Raw genomic sequence first — 20,721 nt, forward strand, 5'->3', positions numbered from 1 at the left:
TTAATAAAGTGTGGGGACTAAAGGTAGAAACGAATAGGGTGTCTTGATAGATTTGGTAAATTACCTAATTTTCATGAAATAATCCATGTCGATCTTAATTTTTGTGTTAATTGGAATACTTTTTCAATTTTACTCTAAGGGTTCTCTTTATTTTTCATATGCATTTTGACTAATTTTTATAAAAATTTGGAGTAGTATTTCTTTCATGGCAGGATCTAATTTTCACCGTGGGCACAAACCATACTTGAGGGCAAGCATGGGCTAAGTAGGGGAAATTTGATAATACTCTAGAACGACATATTTTATGTGCTAATTGCATGTTTATTTTGAGTATGATCCTACTAATTTGGGTTATTTTATGGTCTTTTATCTTTTAGGGACTAAATTGAAGGCAAAAGTAAATTTAAAGACGAAAAGCATGAATTTGGAGATAAAGTGGGCCAACATGCAACATGGGGAAATGTGGTGCCAAAAATGCAAGTATGGAAAACATAAGGGCAAAAGTGGAAAAGAAGAGATTTTATAGCACAAGTCTCTATTTAAAGTTTATATTAGGATAATTATTAAGGATAATTATTTAGATTTAAATTTAGAATTTATTTTTAATTATCTTTAATTATCTTTATTTATTTGCATTTATCTTTTAGAATTTAATTAGGAATATGTTAGGTTTCTTAGTACTATAAATAGGGGATGAAGTGACACAAATTTTGTCCATCTTTTGCTCTAAACACTTTCTTCCCTATAAATCTAGCATTTTTGTTCTTCCCATATTTTTTCAATAAAAATTTCTTTTCCATTATTTTTCTGTTTTTCTCCAAAAATCATAAACCACTAAATCTAATCTAGCCGAAGGTTGTCAAAATTCCCCAAAAAGGTTCATGAGGCTTAGAATCTGCGCCTAGCCTTCTCAACAGGGTATTCATCGATTCTCCGCATTTCGAGGTTGATGCTTCCGTCCATGTCCCTTAATAGGTGATCTTTTCAACTTGTGTAAGGAACGACCGCTTTGTACGTTTTGGAAAGGTTGCACAGTTGGTTCGTTGGCTTTCTGCGTAAGAGGTTGACGAGTCCAAGAGACAAAATGGCGTGGTATTCGCCGTTGGGAAGTGATGATCTAGCAGGAGATAGTCCCACAAAAGCGATTATTGGCTAGAGTCAGGTTCCATCAAATCTTAAGTCTAAATTCTTGGAGCTGGTGGTCGTAGGCGTCATTTTCCACTATAACTACCTTACTCTGCTTGAGAAAGATCACTTAAAAGCCAAGGATTTGACCCAAGGCCAATCGAGACAACCGGAGCCTGGAATCTCACCACATAAGAAACTGTCTCTTTTCCTAAACTCTGTTTATTTTTATTTTCTATTTTAATTTACGCAATTTATTTTCACAATTTCAATTCAACTTTCAAGTCTTTTTTTTCCAGATCAAAACTTTTAATTCTGTTCTTTTTATTTTTTTCTAGGAAGGCAGTTTTTTTGGGCACGATTCTGCCTATGATTTCGAGAAACAAGCATTCATGCAATCCGGTCCTTGAGGATTCGACCTTACTTCCCCCTTACTATTCTTTTTCATTATTTTGTAGGAAATATGATATTTTTGGGATTCTTAACGATCGCATCAGTTTGGGTAGAAACTTTAGGTGAGTTGTAAAGTTAAAATTGTCCTCAAAAGTTAGTCAAATTAGTGAATTTAGGAGAATCTTTAGTAGTGGAAAGTTAAGGTAGTAGAGTAGATATTGGGGTCAAACCACTTTAAATCATTGTGTTCATTTTTTTCTCTTTTCTTTTTAGCTTCCACAAATTTTTAAAAGTCAATTCACTCCTTATTGGCGATTTCAATTTGATCAATCGAGCTAACAAATGATATTGCGCACTCATTTTAATTGTTAACTTTATAGAAAATTTTAATTTTAATCATTTTTTTAATTTTAAATTTTTAATGAAAAAACATTACTTTTTAAAACCATTTTATATTTTAAATTTTTTAAAAATTAATTTTAATTTTTCTCAATAAAATGAAAAACATACGTTTTAATTAGAAATAATCTGAATTTTGATAGAAAAACCTTTCAAGTTGTTTTGAAAAAAAATAAAATTAATTTTAAAAGAGGAAATGAGTGATGATAATGAATTTTCATGAAAATTGTGTATTAAAATGAATATACATATAAAATCAGTGCCCACCAAATTTGGTTGGAACCCAAATCAACATTTGATAATGAATCCAATTTAACTCAATTTTAATTATGGTATTTAAGATTCCAAAATTCACTAACTTGTTAAATGCTTGGGATTAATGTTTGGTGAAAAAATTTAATGTCATAGTTGGCATAATTTTGAGTTAATTGGACATTTAGACCATTTTTCTTTTTATTAGATAAGTTTTAAGCCCACTCAGTTATTTTATTTCATTTCACTTTCATTTTTGTTTTTGCTTTTGCATTTATAAAGTTTTTAACAAATATTAAAAAATAAAAAGTTGAAAATTTACAATAACAGCCTCCACATTTCTCAGGGTTTACACAATTACATCCCAAATATCACACAACTGTTCAAGGTGCTGTCCTCCAAATGGCCAGCTACTGCACAAAGGCGAAGCCAGAACAAATTTTTAGGGGTTGAATGAAATTTTAATTTTTTATAGTCTATATCTTTATAATTTTTAAAGGATTAAATCAAAATTTTATAATTTTAGGGAAGCCAAAGTGCAACTTTATATTTACTAAATTAAAATTTTTAAAAAAATGTAAGAGCCTAAATCTGCCTCTGTACCTGCACAAGGACACTGGTAACAACCGCCTAGAGCAGTGCATTCCTCGGCACCATTCTGCACAAGGCCATCACAGCCATGCCACCGCAGCTCTATGAGGAGCTCGTGCTCCTCCTCTCCAAGCTCCTATATAGCAGCACCCAAAAATTGATCAAAAGGAGGCTAACTGTATTTTTATGAATTCAGTGCAAGAAAAGCATGCTTTTTCAGCTTCCCTCAAGATTCAAAACCATCCGACAGCACCCTTAACCCATTACCTCCATCACCACCGCATATCTTAGCCAGCGCCGAACCTTCCTTGGCACCTCACTAACCCAACTTCATCCCTAAACAACCAAGGCTCCCACCTCAATCACTATCTTCACCACTATCAACTCCCAACTAACCCCTAAACCAAACTTAAACCTCTCCCTCAAACCTCCAACAACCATTCGGCCACTTCAACCTCACCATCCACAACCCGTTTAGATAAATTGAAAAAAAACAGAGAAAGAAAAAAAGCTCCTCTCTATTGGACAATGAATCCTTCTCTGTTTCAGGGGGGAGTTTATTGATGTTTACTAATGACGGGATACTCTTTTTCATGTCGAGTAAATTCATGAGTTTTTATTAATAAAAGATAAATTTTCAGTATTTTCAAGGACGCGCGATAAAAAAAATGGTAAATCATTTTTTTTCGAGATTTTAATTCACTCGGAAAGTAAAATTATTTTATTATATGTGAATACTTCGATTAATCACAAATAAATATTAGATTTCATATTTTAAAATTTTGAAATTTTGGATAACATGTAATTAACAAAGTATCAATTTTGAGTATTGAAGGGGTTCTATTTGTAACCAAATTCCTAAAGCTAATATTTCTCTCGATTTCATGTGGACCTTAAAATTGTCATTTTTTAAAAGGGTCTTAAAATTTCTTTATAAAATGTAATTTTGTAGGTGATTGATCACATCTATTTAAAAAAAATGGTGGCGACTCTTATTTTAATTTAAAACCCTTGTGTTCTTATAAATGGAAAATTTCCATGTTTCGAAATATCTTCAAGCTGATTTTTAGAATTTCAACTAAAAATGGTTGCGACAACCCCAAATTAATTTCAACTAAAAATGGTTGTGACAACCCCAAATTAACAAATGATTAAAATAAAAAAATTATGAAAAGTTGGGTGATAACTAAATAGTTTACCTAATCTCTTATTACAAAAAAAAAAGATATTTGAAGAATTTTATTATACCCCTACCGCAACTTGGGCATGTGACATCACAAGAAGCAACCTGGAAGCACCCATAGACAACCTTTTGCCTTACACTAGCCAGGTCATTAGGTGGCCAGCCACTTGCACGTTTCATCCTCCACTAAGCCGCCTGTTAAATAGTGGACTCTTCATCAAGCCACTCGCTTTTCAGGTACAGACTTATTCCTTAAAAAAGGACCACTCAAACTAACAACCTCACACTACCCAACAAAGGGAGTGTCAAAGCAGTACTACACTTGACAACATCCAATGTGTAATAGCCTTACCACTTGGCCGACTACACGTTCACCATATCCTGAAGTTGTCGGTGACATGGAACTACCAAACAAGGGGGTCCTCCCTTATATATACCCCAAAACATGATGATAAAAGGATCATCTCTCCCTTTTAGCAACCTCAAGCATTCTACCTAGTATACAATCTTCCTTTCCTACCTTTAGCTCTCTTCTCATTACTACTCTTACTTTGACTCTCTGCCTATTAAGGTGAACCTTTTTTTCATCACCACCCTCGCCTCCTATCTCTTTCCTTGTTAAATACTTGTATTAACAAATTTTAATATCAAATAGATATTGTTATTTAAATCAATTTAATAAAAATACCCAGATGATAATCAAAGTTGAATATCATCATAATTAATTGAATTCATATTAAAATAGTTCATAACTAACATATATCTAGTTGCCAACAACCTCTTGGCCTAATGGCAAGAGCGTTATGTTATAAGCATGAGAGCTTGAATTTGATCCCAAATTAGCTCCATTCTCCATCCCTAATTATAAATAATAATAAAAAGAAAGAAAAGAAAAAAGAACACACACACACATCTAGTTTTTTTTGGTTGTAGGTATCTAATTATAAAATGGCATAATGATAGATTTAGTCCTTAATGTTTATATTTTTTTGTCAATTTGGCCATTATTCTTTTTATAAGCTAATTTTAGTCGTTAACCTTTAAAAAAAAGTCAAATTGCTTTTCTTTAATGAAAATGCTGACTAAAATATTATTTTTTTTAACATTGTTGGCGTGACAACTTGCATGGCAGTCTGCATGCACTTCAAGCTAACATGAGATTATTTGTTTTATATGCCACATCAACAAAATAATTTAAAAATTATAAAAATAGAAAATAATATAAAAATTCAAAAAAAATTATAAAAAGTATAAGAATTCAAAAAAGTAGCATAAAGTATACATGGATTGTCATGTAGGCTGCCACATTAAAAATTAAATATTTTACTTGGTATTTCCATTAAAAACACATCATTTCGTCTTTTTTTCAAAAGGTAGATGATTAAATTTGACTCTTTTTAAACGGTTGAGAGCCAGATTTAATTCAACAAAAAAAAAGACCAAATTGACAAAAGATATAAATATTAAAGGCTAACTTTGACATTATACCTTCTAAAATATATCATATAAACTATTTTTATATCATTATTACTTATTAGAAAAGTTATCATGTAAGCTATTTTATATCATTATTACTTATCAGGCATATTCATGGACAAGGTATTTCTCTTATTTAAATCCAATAGCCTTGGCAATTTATTTTACAATTTTAATTATTTAAAAAATAGTTATTATATTAAAATATGTTATAATTAAACTTAAATAAAAAACTATTTATAAAAATAAAGGCTAAATGTGGAAATTAGGATCCAACTTTTCATGCACTTTATTCTAGTTTGAACAAAAATTAGATTAATTCTAACGTATTTAGAATAAAATACACTACAGTTGAATCAAATATTGTTTAAAAATAAAAGAAAATAATAAAAACATAATTTTAGACCTGATATACGATATTTGAGAAGCTCTTATTTGAACACTTTTAAAAAGATTTGGCTCTTATTAGAACACTTTCAAAAAGTTTTGGCTCGTATTTGAGCACTTTGAAAGTTTTGGCTTTCATGTAAGTACTTTTATAAATGTTTAGCCTATATGAACTTTTTGAAAGGTTTGACCCTTATGTGAACAACTTTCAAAAAGTTGGGCCTAATTTGAGCATTTACTTAAAAATAAATAATAGTTGGTAAAAGTATTATGAAAGGCCCCGCATTAAGAGTCAAATTACATTTTCGCTTAATTCTTACTCGGCTGCAATTGGGGGAGTCATTAGAGATGCTGATAGAAATTGATTATGTGGCTATTTGATGGTATTAGGGAAGGGCGAAATATTCAGGATTGAAGTGATGTCAATGTTAGAAGGGCCACATTTGTTATGGGTGCAATAGCTCAATTTCTCCTGGGCTCAATTTACAAACAAATAAAAATAAATTACAAGCCCAAACACATAAATAAAAACCTAAAGGCCCAGTGGCCCAATGATCTAAACTGTTTTACAAAAAGCCAGAAACCCTAGGGTTTTTGGCGCCACTCTTCCCTTGCAAGCACGCCACTCGAGGTCACCCTTCATCACTTGAGGTTTGACGCATTTGCCGCCATTTCACCAAAATGGCAAGGGCACCCTTCTCTTCCCACTGTTGACTCCACTGCTACCTGCAAAAAGAATGAAAAAAGGACAGAAGCAGAAACACAACACACAAGAAACAGCAGCAAGAACAGTAGAAAAATAGAGAAATAACAATGTAATTTGGCTATAAAAGCCATTATCACAATGTAATGTTTTTACGAAAAAAAAGCAATTAGAAATACAAAAAAATCGAATACAAAATGTGATTTTTTTATTTATCTATTTTTTTTTATTTTTTTCGAAATAAATAGATAATAAAAAGGAGCATTTTTTACCTTTTTTAACCCTCGATGACACCCATGTCAGGCTCGAGAAGCCTCGAAGTCCCCCTAAGGCTCTGTGGAAGGCCTTGTCGGAGGGGAGAGAAACCGAAAGGTTTCTTGACTGTCGACTCAATTTCTCTAGTTTGTTTTTTATAATTTTAACCCTAAAACAGGATTCTAAAAAAAGGGATCAAAAAGAGAGACTTTGAAATTTTCCGGCCACCAAAGACGGAGGTCGCAGTGGCTGCGGCAGAGACTCTCCGGCGCTAAGGCCGGATTGGGGAAAGGCCGAGAGTAAAAAAAAAAGGGTTGAAAGTGTTCTTTTTTTTTTAAACAGATGAAAATGATTTTTTTTCTTAATATTTTTACTTATATATCCCTATAAAACAACGTCGTTTTGGGCTTGATTTTAGACGCCAAAACAACATCGTTTTGAAGCCGACCCGATTACCTAGCAGGATCCTCTTGTTTTTTTAAGGGGGTCTCATTGCTGCTTTGGCATTTTCGCTTTTTTTCTACTTTTCAATTTCGTCCTATTGTTTATTTTTTTTATTCTAGCCCCTTTTTTTGTGCCATTTAGTCCTTGGACCACTGTGGACTTGTTTAGGGGATGACACATGTCCCGAGGCTTGAAATAATTACCCATTTGGCCCTTATCATTTTTAGCGCATTTTATTTTAGTCCTTTATTCTGGTTTGTACTTTTAATTTTGTTTAAATTATGATTTAGTCCTTTATTTGTTTAATTTCAATCTTTCATTAACTTTTTATATTTATTTATTCATTTATTTATTATTTCTTTATCCTTTATTATATTTAAAATTTATATTATTTTTCCTTTAATTTGTATATTTGTTACTCCTTTCCTTATTTATTTTGCGATTTATGCTTTAAACTTTGCTTGAATCTCAATTTAATCCATATTTCAGTTAGCTTTGCTTCTTTATTTACTACATCATTTATTTAGCATTTAAAATTTGTATTTATTTTTATTTTATCAATCTATTATATCATTTATTTATACAATTTATTTTATTTTATCCTTGTTATTATCATTATTATTTTATTTATTCATATTAGTACTATGATAGTAATCACAACATGATTATTACTTAATTGTTGTTTTCATTATCATTATAGATGCATCGATATTATTCATTAGTATAGCATTTCTTTGGTTTTTATCTTCTTTTTCTTCTTTATCTATTAATTTATTTATTTATTCGTTTATTTATTGTTTTAATTAACATTATCATTTCATTTTTTTCCACTATTATTTTATTTCACTCTTGCTAAATCACCATGTCATGTTTCGTGTTCAAATATACCCATCCGGTTACTAAGCCTAAACGTGTAAAAATATATATCATTTTAAAAAAGGGTTATATTTGTTCCACCTAACGTACAGGAAATATTTAAACTGAGGCAATATTCGTTATTTTTGAGATTCGAAGAGTCGTGCTCTTAACTTACGGGGTACGACATCTTCTTAGAACTAAAATAACCGAATATCCTATTTAAAATAAAAACGAGATTTGAGTAATGATTAAACGACGATTATTCTTTTTTTCGAGGATTTGAGGCACCGTGTCCTAACTTACGAGGCACGATCTTCTCTTCTCGATTAACTTGAAATAAGGTCTTTTTATGAAAATTAATTTAGTTGAGCGATATTTTATCATGCCAAAAGGGATTGTATTTTAAATTTGCTTAGAATTTTCAATTTTCGACATTAAAATATTGAGTAACCAATTAGGTACCAATTTTGGGCGTTATGAGGGTGCTAATCCTTCCTCATATATAACCAACTCCCGAACCTACATTCTTGGATTTCGTAGACTAAAAATTATCGTTTTAGGAAAATCTAATTTTTTATAAAGATGGTTAAAATTTGAGGTGACCTGATTGCACCTAATAAAAAGGATTGGTGGCGACTCCATTTTCATTTTTTTTAAATAAACAGTCGATTTCCAAAATGGTTTTGACAATGGGATAATAGATATTGTCAGGTTGAACTTGAATGTGATAATGTTCTTTTGGTGGAAATAATTTTGGCTAAATAAGCTATTGATAGTCATTTTATAGAACTATGAGCTATCCAAAAGTTGAAACAAAGGAATTAGAGTATCCGTATCCGTTATATTCCTAGAACTCATAACACAGTTGTGGATTTTATAGCCAAACATACTACTATAGGTGTCATATAGGTATCCAGATGTTTATAAAACCCCACATTTTATGTGGGAGCTAATTTAAAAGGATATTATAAACTTTTAATTTTCTAATTACTAAAAAATTACATTTTGCTCCATTAGAAATTACCCTTCCGAAAGGAGATTGATTTCAAACCAAAGAAAGGTTGAGATTAAAATGGATGAGACAGTGATAAAAATTTGTAATGTATAGGATAGGGGTTATATAATTGGCGACGTTATCCAAACTTCACAGCTGATATATTACACGTATAATACAGATGTCGTGACTTGCATGTTATTGGATGAATGGTAAGACATCCCTCAGGCATCTCCAACCCAAAATCCTAAAATCATTTTTAAAACCAACCATTGTGATTAAATTGATGAAAAGTTATAAATAATTTAAGAAAAAAATATTAATAAATGAAATAGTGAAGGGCAGGCCATGGTATTAGGAAAAACCAATCGTCGGCGTTGGCCGATAACACCTCTACACTCTAGATTCCATCTACCCCGCCTTCTTTAACGAACCAAATCAAACAAACCCTAGACAGTCGCTCCTCTTATTTTACTCATCGCTAGTTCTAGAAAAAATCAAACAATATCCAACAACTTTCCGCAGAAAAAACCCCTAGTCACTCGCTAATCATCTTTATCATCTCACTTCTAGGAATCAGTAAACAAAAAACCAACTACCTCATATCAAATGGAGACTATTTATATACCCTTTTCAAATGATGTATGTTGTGGGAATAAAAGTTAATGCTACTACCTACACTGTCTGCTTCTTTAATGCAATGGATGGTGGCTTTGACGGTGACTTTCCGGCTGGTTTGAAGGTTCTTGTTGTTGATGATAACAGGACTTGTCTCCTTGTTTTGGAAACAATGCTTCGAAAGCTTTCTTATGAAGGTATTTTTAAGCATGTATCTTGTTCATTGTGACTTCAATAATGCTTTTTTGTTTAGGGTTTCTTATTTCATAGTTTTGGTTTCTGAATTCAAAAATGTTAGGTTGAAATTTGATTGCTGTCAAGATATGTTTCTAATTTTAATGGGTGAATTCAGTTACCACATGTCAGCTGGCAAGACACGCCCTTGCTTTGCTTCGAGAAGACAAGAACAGATTTGATATTGTGCTATGTGATTTACATATGCCTGAACTGGATGGACTGAAGCTTCTTGAGATCATTGGATTAGAGATGGACTTGCCCGTTGTTAGTAAGTAAAATAAATAAACATGTTAATAGTTTCCTTCTTATCATCAACCTATATTAATTCATGTTTATGTTGCACAGTGATGTCTTCGGATGATGGAAAAGGAGTTATTATGAAAGGTATAATCCATGGAGCTTGTGATTATTTGGTGAAACCAGTTCAAATGGAAGCGGTTCGACTCATTTGGCAGCATGTTGTTCGCAAGAGACAACGTGCCTTGGAAGATTTTCAGCAGCTGCGTGGGAACATTCATGCTACCGGCAGGACATTGCTATTAAAACAAGCTAAGAATGCTGTTGATCAAATGCCTGCCAGAGAGAGAAGAACCTTGAAGCGAGCAAGAGAAAATGAAGATGAAGATGACGAGGGGGAATTATCCGAGGAAGTCACCACTGCAAAGAAGCCAAGGGTGATTTGGACACAAGAGCTCCATGACATATTTGTTATTGCCGTAAATCAACTACGTCAACGTATGAACAATTCTCTATTGCCCTATCTTTACCATTCATTAATGGAAATTAATATGCTTATCACTTGTCTTCCAGAGGCTGTTCCTAAGAAAATTTTGGAGCGTATGCAAGCTATGAATGTTACTGGTCTTTCAAGAGCAAATATTGCCAGTCATCTTCAGGTAAACATATCCTATATATATACAGTATTCAAGAATCATATCATCATTAATGAAGTTACCTACAATTTGCAGAAATATCGTTTGCATCTTCGAAAGGGAGGTGGTCAACCCTTGGCTGATAACAGAGATGTAAATCTAAATCCCTCCATTGGCCAAGCTTCTTCATTTAACCAGTTCAACCTCCAATTTCAACAACCCACAGCCATAGGCAGTTCCTGCAATCAACTTCCGATGCAAAATCTCATGATCACCCCACAACCATGTACCATCAATGACTCAGTCGTTCCAGATTCAACTCAATGTTTCCCAACTGAGTTGTCTACCAATGATCTCTCTCAACCAAACTTGTTATTCCAAAATGATGTTCCCACCTCAAATGTAGAACATTTGTACAGAAACGTAGGGGTTAATGTTTCTGAGCTGTCAAACCCGATTTCATCTGTGGATGATTCATCTGTCGATCAATTGATTTATGAGCCATCGTTTTTGGTTAGACAATATGATCCAGAGGACTTCTTTCATGGAGGATTTCCAAGGTCAGATTCTTACGTTTCAGTACATTGTAACTTAATTTTTTTATGATTATGAAGAACACAAACAAATAGTTAATATACTGATTATTGTTATATTGTTTTTATGAAACAACAGGTTAGAGACATTGAGTATCTAACCTCTGAGGAGGCACCCATGAAAAGGATTTCGTTCTTCCTACGATAAATGTTGGTCCTTTATGATCTCTGCAGTTCTCTCTTGTTTCAGGCAGACAGATTAGATTCCCAGTTTTCTTAACATTTGATTTTTCCTTTTTAACTTTAGAAGATGCTACTAGCTTTCATTAATCAAAAACCAAATAAGCTCTTTTCTAAAGAGTTGTAGGTTAACAAATTTTTATCAAAATTTGAAAGCTCTTATGTTCATTTAATAATAGTGGAATTGATGAGTGGTTTTTATGATTTTGATGCCTGATCCAGCTTTTAGTGCATTCATACAATTATTGATTTCAACTAGGAGTATATAAAAAGTGTTATGTATGAAAGTGAATATGGTTAGAATTAGTAAAATTATGTAAATATTTGGATAATCTATAAAAATAGTCATTTTTGTTTGCTTCATGTTACATTTTAATCACTTATGTTATTATTTTGTTACGAAGTGATCACTCTACTGTTAAGTTACGTTATCTCTCTAACGTTAATTCTACGTGGCAGTCCAACTAGATTTTAAGTGCCAACTTGGATTTCTAAATGGGATAAAAATAGATTTTTAATTAAAAATTTTAATTAATTAAAATTTTTAAACTTAAACCTTAACTAAAAAAACTGTTCATATCCTCTTTTTAATTTTTCTTCCATCTCTTCTTTTTTCAATGGATTTTTTTTTCTCATTTGATTGGAAAAACTATTATTAAGATCAAAATAGTTGAAATCCAATTGATTGCTTCATAAAGATGGATTCAATGAAGGTTCAAGTATGTCTTCTTTATATTCTTCTATCTCTTTTATTCAGTACTGAAAAACAAAAGATTAGATTTTTTTTGTTTAATGAAAATCCTAAATTAAAATTTTTGATATTTTCTTCTACTTTTTGAAATTGTTTGTAAACATGTATTTTATTTTGTGTCAATAGACATCCCATAAAATGCAACCAGAAACATGTTTCATTCAAGCTAATTTTAAAATTTTCAGAAAAGGGCTGTTACTTTCACTGTTCTTGTTCCTAATTATTATATTTTCTAGTTCTTTCACAGTTCTTGAATAATTGGTTTCCCAATCAAATTTTTTCTGATCTGAATCAACTTGTATGTTCACAATCTCTTTGTGGGTATTCCAGATTATTCTTTCTTATTGCTGATTTCAACTATTTTGATCTTAATAATAGTTTTTCCAGTCAAATGAAAAAAAAACCTATTAAAAAAATAAGAGACAGAAGAAAAATTAAAAAGAGGAGATGAACAGTTTTTTTAGTTAAGGTTTAGGTTTGAAAATTTTAATTAATTAAATTTTTTTAATTAAAAATTTATTTTCATCCCATTTAGAAATCTAAGTTGGCACCTAAAATCTAGTTGGACTGCCACCTAGGATTACCGTTAGAGAGATAACGGAACTTAACAGTAGAGTAATCACTTCGTAACAAAATAATAACATAAGTGACTAAAACGTAACATTTTAAACATAAGTGACTAAAATGTAACCTGAGACAAACAAAAGTGACTATTTTTGTAAATTACCCTAAATATTTATATAATTCATTAACATGGTTTGATTGTGTTGATGTATCATTGATGAATAATAACATTTAAAATAATAAAAAATAGTAGCAAATTTATATATAAATACAAATAAATTTATTTAAACATAATTATATAATCATAATAGTTATAAATAAATATTGATAATTTTTGAATTTAGAGTTTTGGGTTTAAGGTCTAGAATTTTGAATTTAGGGTTTTAGCATTTTTTATAATTATTATGATTATTTAATTATATTTAAATAAATTTATTAATATTTATTTGTAAGTCCTCTACTATTTTTATTTTATTTAATGATGTGTCATGTTATTATTCACTTATGGTGCATGAGATTTATGCATTGAGAGTGTATCAAATATTTTTCCACCATATTATATGGATAGAATTTAGATCGTTCTATTTTGGTCACTCAATTATTATTTTTTTATTTTAGCCACTCACCTTTTCAAAATTAAATATTTTAGTTACTCTTCCATTAATTTCCTAATAGAAGTCTATCGCCAATTTTGTTTTATTGGCCTAATAACAAATTTAGCTTTTCAATGTTTACACATTCTATCAATTTGATTTTAAATCTAAAAAAATAACAAATTTAGCCTTCAATATTTACAAAATTTTTTATTTTAGTCCTAATTATAAAAATTATAAAAAATATGGTTATCGAAGTTTGTGTTGTGAACCCAGACATTTTTCTAGATTTGTAATTTGTTAAACTTAAGCTTATTTATGGGTTTCAATTAGGCATTTGAGATGAAAAATGTAGCAAACAAGAAAAAGGAGACTAAATCAAAAGAGATCAAATTAAAAACCGCTTTATTTTATGGGTTTTTCACATGTTTGGTTGATGTTAAAAAAATAAATTTAAATTATAAAAAATTAAAACTAAAATGACAAATTTTATAAATATTGAGGGCTAAATTTGTTAAACTTTTTAGATTTAGAATCAAATTAATAGAATGTGTAAACATTTGAGCATTAAATTTGTTATAAGGCCAATGAAACAAAACTCATGTTAGACATTCGCCAGTTAGCTAAATAGAAAGTGATTAAAATATTTAATTTTAAAAAGTTATGTGACTAAATGAAAAAAAATTAATAGTTAAAGGACCAAAATAGAACAAATTAAATAATTGAGTCATAATTCTCACTGACACATATAAGATATCCAAATTTCTAATTTGTTGTTATTGTTATTATTGAGTAAAGGGGTTTATAGTTTGGGTAAGTTTTATACATGGTATTAATATCATACATAAGCCACGTTTAAAATATAAACCTCAAATTTTTCTAAGCTCATCCAAAATATGACCCACCTTTATCTTATTTTTTCAGAATATAATTATTTATATTGTTTATTTCATTAAATTTTTAAATATAAAAAATTGAACATTATCTTTTAAAATTTAGTATATTTGATTTTCATATGGTACAACAAATTAAGTTGAAAATATATTGGAATTGGAGCTGAAATTCAGCTAATTTTAAATGGGTCTATTTTGAGTCGGATATTTTTGTCTAAGATTTTTTAAATTTTAGATGAGCATGATTTAGATGTTGAATAAGTGAATGATTTGAGAAATTAAGTTTGAGAAACATCAGCAGAGAGATGAGAGTCCATTCAGTTGCTTTCGCGACCGTACTGTATCCAGTTTGAAATCCTTGGGTGAGGAGAATGTAGTAGAGTTTTGCGGAACACCAATAATGCATCCAACGTAATGAAGCATTATAGTTGGCAAAAACGCATGTTTGGGTTTGGGTTTGGGACCATCCAATATGTCGGTTTACATTGAATGTAATTTGGTTCGAGATTTGTTCATTCTAAAACCATAACTACACCCTGCTTTTCAAAATTAATAGTTCAACATAGTTTTCAGACAGCCTGCTGGGTAAACCAAAGTAGTCAGATCATCTCTGTTGTAACATGGCAAGGAATGAGCTCACTTAATTAGTAAATCATAATAATTACCTCTGCCGTCTATATTTATTACACGAAAATGTTGATCAATGTCTAGATTCTTTATAATAAGTCCAAAGGAATTAAGTTTTGAGAAAGAACACGACATTGTAACAGCTAGATAAGCTAAACAATGGTTGCTTTAGGGAGAAAAAGGAACATTTTGAACCTACTACTACTACTGACACGCAGATGCAGGCGAACCCATGCTTCTAAAAGCTAAAACCAAAATAGAAAAACGATGTGTTTTGTCGGTGCCGCTATTAGAAGTCATCTCTGGGGAATACGTGGTTGAAATTGCCATCAAAAGTGTAGCAAGTGAGTGAGACCCCGTTCTTGGGGCTCGGTTTGTTCTTTCGCGGTGTTATGGACCCAAACAAGGACATTTTCACCTTGGGTTTGGGCTGTTGGATTCCGAAACGAAACCAAGTTATGATTTCTGGTAAAATGGATTCCAATTCTTAATGCGGTTGTTACATAAGAAAGAAATGGGCAAACTCCCAATTGCCCCCACCAGCTCCATCCACATGAATAACCTACTCCCAAGAACAATGGCAGAAAAGGTAAAGTCGGTCCCAATTCACGTTTTTTAAACACGCATCAAATCAGATACTGCATTAGCTTTTCTACCTATAAACATTAATTTAATCGATGCGTATAGAAATTGTTAGCTTGATCCTATCGTCCAGGGTTTTCTACTTCTACTCCCCACCAATGATTTATAAACAACTGATTAGAATAATTGAGATCCAAACCTTTCACAGTCACATCCTTCTTTTTTTTATGATTTCACCACCAAAAGCCGTCTACACCCTGCAGCAGTTGTTGCTCTGTCCAGGTCAAGTTTTATACCAATTTCAAATATATATAAATATATTGGACTAATCACTACTAACATTTGGATTAAGATTAAATTTGATTTAACTTAAAAAAAATACAAAGTTTAAATCCTAGATAGTGCACAAAAAAATGACTAAATTTGTTTTGGGTTGTTGAGACCAGATAGGAAGGAAAGCGGCGGCATGGCATGGAGGTTGATGTCACATAGCCAGATAGACAGACAGACAGACAGACAGACAGACACAAAATTAAGATGGAAATCAACATGATCAACCCAAAAGGAGCAAATCATACACTGCTGACTAACTGTATGATGAAGCCTTCATTCTACAAATAACCCAAAACAACTGGCCACATGTGGTGGCAGCGCTAAAGGAATCCATCCCCCATTCCTACTTTGGACATTTCCCACGCTACCATCGCATCTGGGTCCCCTCTTTCTCTGCCACCGTTTTTCGCTCGATGCCTTCACTATCTCAAGCTTTCATTTACAAAACCCACCCCCCATTATTAATCATTACAAATAATTTAAACAACCAAGTATGTTTGTATGTATAAATAACGCATGTACATTTATTACTTTATTTGGAATATTAAAAAAGAAAAATAAACAAAAAAAAATTTACCACTTTAGCTACACAAAGAAACAGTGTGTGGGAAGTCGCTGAGCTAAACAAGTATTGCACCGATGCCACCAAAAAGAAATTTTACACCCCCATGAAAGATACTTCCAATGCCTAAAATTAGTTGTGGAGATGTCACCGCAAAACACACATCCCTCCCCCCTCTCTATTCGGTCACTTTTGGCATTTGGGTACCAATCAAACCAAGTAGCAATTTAGAACAATCACATGGCCTTAATTACCCCCCCCACCTCCAATGCATTCCACCAGTCCCACCTACAAACAATGTAAAAAATCTGCTGATTTCATTTCTCAGTTTGGTTCTTTATCCTCTTTTATAAAGCCAACATAGCAAGAGTGATACACTGCAATGACCCCCCCTCCCTTTCTTTTTAAAGAGCCCTACCTAAAACAGTTCACCACATATTTTAACCAGAATGGCCTACCAGTGTCTTAACACCACCTTGATTCTTTGATCCTTTCCATTGTACCTAAGGACAAGGGTATTTTAGGGAACTATAAATGACAGATCAAAGTCCATGTTAGAGATGATTATTAGGAAGAAGAAGAAGAAACCCAACAAGTAGGCCGACAACAGCCAGGATGCCATTCATCTTAAATATTAATTTATGTACAATTTGGTCCTTTTTCTAATTTTTGTACTTTTCCACATCGATGCCACTATTATTACCACGTGGATTGCCTCCTCCACAGAAAGCAATAGACATTTTTGTTTCGCTTCTGTTTGGACCTAGAGAAACCCAAACTGTTAACTCTGAAACAAGCACTAATTATGAACCCTATCCATCTCCTTCACAAAAAAAAAAAAAAAAGAAACTGCATATTTAGTTCCTCTATATTCTACTCCTTGCACTACTTTACACCAAAAACTGAACATATTAATCAAAAGAGGTAATATCGCTGATCTAAAGTTCACATGTTCACCAATACAGGGACCAAATTTTAAGGAATTAAAATAGAGGGAAGGATGAAATTTATGCTTAAACCCTAAAACTACAGTAAGCCACAACTCCAGTGTCCATGAAACAGTCCGAAAAAATAGTTAATTATGCATAAATATGTAACAAATTCAATATCTCCTCTTTCATTTTCTTTTCTGTCCTTTTTATTTTATTATCAGGAAGCAGGTAGCCAGAAACAATAGAATACAAATGGACTGGGAAATGAGCTAATAAAATAAAAAGTACAGAAAAAAATCACTGTAAATAAGGTGCAAAAGAATAAATGGCAAAAATAGAAGATAACAAAAAAAAAAAATTAACAGTCCTGGTAGGAATTTACCGGCGACAATCCCTGGCTATGGTTTCAATGTGAGTGTCGGTACAAGTCGTAAGGTGCCCATAACGCGTCGAGTGGGCATGGCCGTCTGGAATCAAGCCTATCCCATGGCTTGCCACTACCGGACCAATGCAAGAGGCTGACGGGACCCGGATGCAAGCCTCGGCAACTTCCCCTCACGTTGTCCCCACCCAACCCATGCTGGTTCCACCTATGCTCGATGGGTGCCACGCGTCCCGCAAAAACCAACAGGAACGGCGGCAACGAACCCAGCTCGTAGATCCGATCGGTTTTCTGGATTTCCATCCACCTTTCGATCCGCTTCGTGTATCCCACCCTCCTCCATTTCACCAGATCTATCACCATCACCCCCGTGTTGAAATAGCACGGCTTCCTCCCTTTGAATGTCCCTGAAAACCGTTCGGCCGACCAGAAACCGCTCGTGAAATATTTTGTGAAGTTGGCGTGGCAATATTCCGGTGCACCGATTGTCCGTGAACCAAGGTTGGTACTCCATAGTTTAGCGATATCGTCAACAACGACTAGATCAGAGTCCAAATAAATTACCCTCCGCACGCACGGCTCTAGCAGATCTGCTAAGTAATTTCTAGCATAATTTAACGGCTGTTCAAGCGCTTGCCTAACGGAAGACGATATCAAGTTCCGTACAATCGCGGGGTCGAAATAGTAAGCCTTGAACTTCAATTGAGGGAACGTGGACCGAACCAGGGTTTCTAAATCAGTATCAGAGACGAGGAAATGGAAGAAAACGTTCTCCGGACACAACGAATGCTGGAGAATTGAGTGAACGGCGGCGATTGAGCCACGGAGGTACTCAACGTCAAGAGTGATGGCCACGTGGACCAAAGAAGGATCGCAAACGCCGGTGATTTTATGGTCGGTGGAGCGACATTTGTCGGCATTGCCAAATTCCGAGGCTTTTCGAAAAGAGAACCGGTCAAGCGGTGAGTACGGTGACGAGGACACCTGATATGAGGATAACCGGAGGTAGGCGTGGAGATGAGAGGACCTAATGGCTTCAGCTGGTGGAAATGACTGAAATGAAGGAGATAGAACAATCATCAACATTGCCGCTGAAAAGAACCCAGAGAATTGCATAACCCAAAGCATCTTAATACCGTTAATCCCCCTGGAGCCTCTCCTCTTCTTGTTAGATTTGAAATAAAAACGATCCGCTAAGATTACAGAGAGAGAGGACCGGAAGAACGATAATGCTCCTTTTAGGTCCGCCAGAGTTGGGACAAAAGGAACAATTAGAGAGTAAAGAAGCCAAGTTCAGAATACAACTCCGTATCAAAAATGAATTTGCCGTGGAAAGGAAGCGACCTTTGAAAGAAACATCCGAAAGGAATCCCTGGAAAACGAAGCAACGGAGGCCGCCGGCGAAAAACGCTCTCACTCCCTTCACTTCTCCTCCCCTCTCCGTCCACTACTCTTTCTCCGAGAGAAGGAGACAAATAGCAGAATAGATATGAGAGGCAGAGACTAGAGGTAGAAGAGATAGATGGAGGTGAGGTGAGGTGAGGTGAGGTGAGGTGAGGGGAGAGAGATGAAAAGGTTTTCTTTTTCTCTCTTTTTTTTTTATTTTTTGTTCTTACTTTGGCGTTTTCCACCATAGAAAACCACGGAAAAACATAATTATAGTTTTCAAGTGTTAAAGGGTAAGTATATTAATATAGTGACTAGAATCAACCCCTTTTTTGGCTTTTTATTTTAATTAACCAAATAATATTATATTTTATTAAAATTAAAATTATAAATTTATATTATTCATGTCAATCTTTACAAATATATTTAAAACTTATTGTATTATTTTTTATAATTATTAATATCTTTATTCATCATATTTATTCTTATTGACACAATGTCTAAAATTGTTAATAGTCCCTTTTTAACTCAAAAATAGAAAGATAATGCGTTTTAGCGCACTTAAATTCACATTTTCCTAAACTGATAATAATGTCCATGTCAATCGAACTAAGACTTAATCAACTACTTTGTATTATTTTTTTTAATTTAAACTAAAAATGTTACTAAATTTACATAAAATTTTATAAATTCTATAAAAATAAATCAAATTTTTAAAAAAATTGGAAAATTTTGGGTGAAACACAAATTTATTTTATTTATAAACATTAATCATAAGATCAAAATAAAAAATTTAAAATTTCCAAAAGGATTGAAATGCAAATTTACAAAGGCAAACCCCCTTAAGTTTGTCCCTATTTAGAGGAGGCAAGATAAATAAATTTATAATATTCTCATATAAGTAGTATTATATTTGTTTTGACTAATATACTAAAAAAAACCCTTAAATTATTACACTTTATCCAAACAAGTCTTTAAATTATTTTGTAATTAAATAAGCCCCTATTTTATGTTTTTTACCCATAAAGCTTTTAGTTTTAATATTAAAGTAAAATTATTTTGAATTTTAGCCTCTTATCTTAATTTATTGTTGATTTCATAGAAATTCTATACACTCTTAATATCAACATCAGATTTGAAAGAGTAATAAGAAATTTCAAAAGAGTGATTACGTGTTATATATATAAGAAATTTCAAGATTTTTAAAATATTATTTTGTCTTACTTTCAAAAACTATTATTTTGTTTTTACTTAATCTCGTCAACTTCCCGATAGTGCAAAATGCAAATTAATTTAAAAGTTTAAAATATTTTTATTTTAACATTAAAATAAAAGACTTTCATGGATAGGATTGATAGATTAAGAGCTTACTTAACTACAATTGATAGATTAAGAGCTTACTTAAGTACAAAAATAACAAAAATAGCATGATATAATAGTTTAATGCCTTTTGCCTCCACGCATTGTCAATCAAATTGTTGGTTTAATGCCTCTATCGTTTGATGATGGTCCCGATGGACATCGAGGGGTCGTTTTTCTACTGCTAAACATATGGC

The 20,721-nt window shown here is 32.5% G+C and overlaps 2 protein-coding genes across 7 annotated transcripts; one reads left to right on the forward strand and one right to left on the reverse strand.

Moving 5' to 3' along the window:
- Positions 1-9,430: 9,430 nt before the first annotated feature.
- LOC107956500 (two-component response regulator ARR2) lies at positions 9,431-11,764 on the forward strand. Its single transcript, XM_016892140.2, has 6 exons — positions 9,431-9,875; positions 10,031-10,183; positions 10,261-10,650; positions 10,726-10,811; positions 10,884-11,347; positions 11,460-11,764. The coding sequence occupies exons 1-6, from the start codon at positions 9,698-9,700 to the stop codon at positions 11,479-11,481; spliced, it is 1,293 nt and encodes a 430-aa protein (XP_016747629.1). The 5' UTR covers positions 9,431-9,697; the 3' UTR covers positions 11,482-11,764.
- Positions 11,765-15,062: 3,298 nt separating this feature from the next.
- LOC107953058 (probable galacturonosyltransferase-like 7) lies at positions 15,063-19,434 on the reverse strand. 6 transcript variants are annotated; one of them, XR_001699040.2, is made up of 3 exons: positions 17,780-19,421; positions 16,481-16,753; positions 15,912-16,335 (listed from the first exon to the last, which is right to left on the reverse strand). XR_001699040.2 is itself a non-coding variant. In XM_041117866.1 (2 exons), exon 1 carries the CDS (start codon positions 18,905-18,907, stop codon positions 17,804-17,806), a length of 1,104 nt encoding a protein of 367 aa, XP_040973800.1. In that variant the 5' UTR covers positions 18,908-19,421; the 3' UTR covers positions 15,063-15,827; positions 17,780-17,803. The 6 variants fall into 6 exon arrangements, 5 of the variants coding, with proteins under 5 accessions (XP_040973800.1, XP_016743774.1, XP_016743776.1 ...); XM_041117866.1 differs by lacking the exons at positions 15,912-16,335; positions 16,481-16,753 and adding an exon at positions 15,063-15,827; XM_016888285.2 differs by having other exon boundaries at positions 15,912-16,753; positions 17,780-19,434.
- Between the last annotated feature and the right edge of the window lie 1,287 nt (positions 19,435-20,721).

This window comes from Gossypium hirsutum, chromosome A07 (genome assembly GCF_007990345.1).
Source record: "Gossypium hirsutum isolate 1008001.06 chromosome A07, Gossypium_hirsutum_v2.1, whole genome shotgun sequence".
NCBI classification, from domain to species: domain Eukaryota; kingdom Viridiplantae; phylum Streptophyta; class Magnoliopsida; order Malvales; family Malvaceae; genus Gossypium; species Gossypium hirsutum.

Coding starts and splice junctions, on each gene's coding strand:
- LOC107956500 (XM_016892140.2), top strand. CDS start 9,698: ATGATGTATGTTGTGGGAATAAAAGTTAATGCTACTACCTACACTGTC. Junction 9,876..10,030: donor TCGAAAGCTTTCTTATGAAG/GTATTTTTAAGC, acceptor GGGTGAATTCAG/TTACCACATGTCAGCTGGCA. Junction 11,348..11,459: donor TTTCATGGAGGATTTCCAAG/GTCAGATTCTTA, acceptor ATGAAACAACAG/GTTAGAGACATTGAGTATCT.
- LOC107953058 (XM_041117866.1), bottom strand. CDS start 18,907: ATGCTTTGGGTTATGCAATTCTCTGGGTTCTTTTCAGCGGCAATGTTG.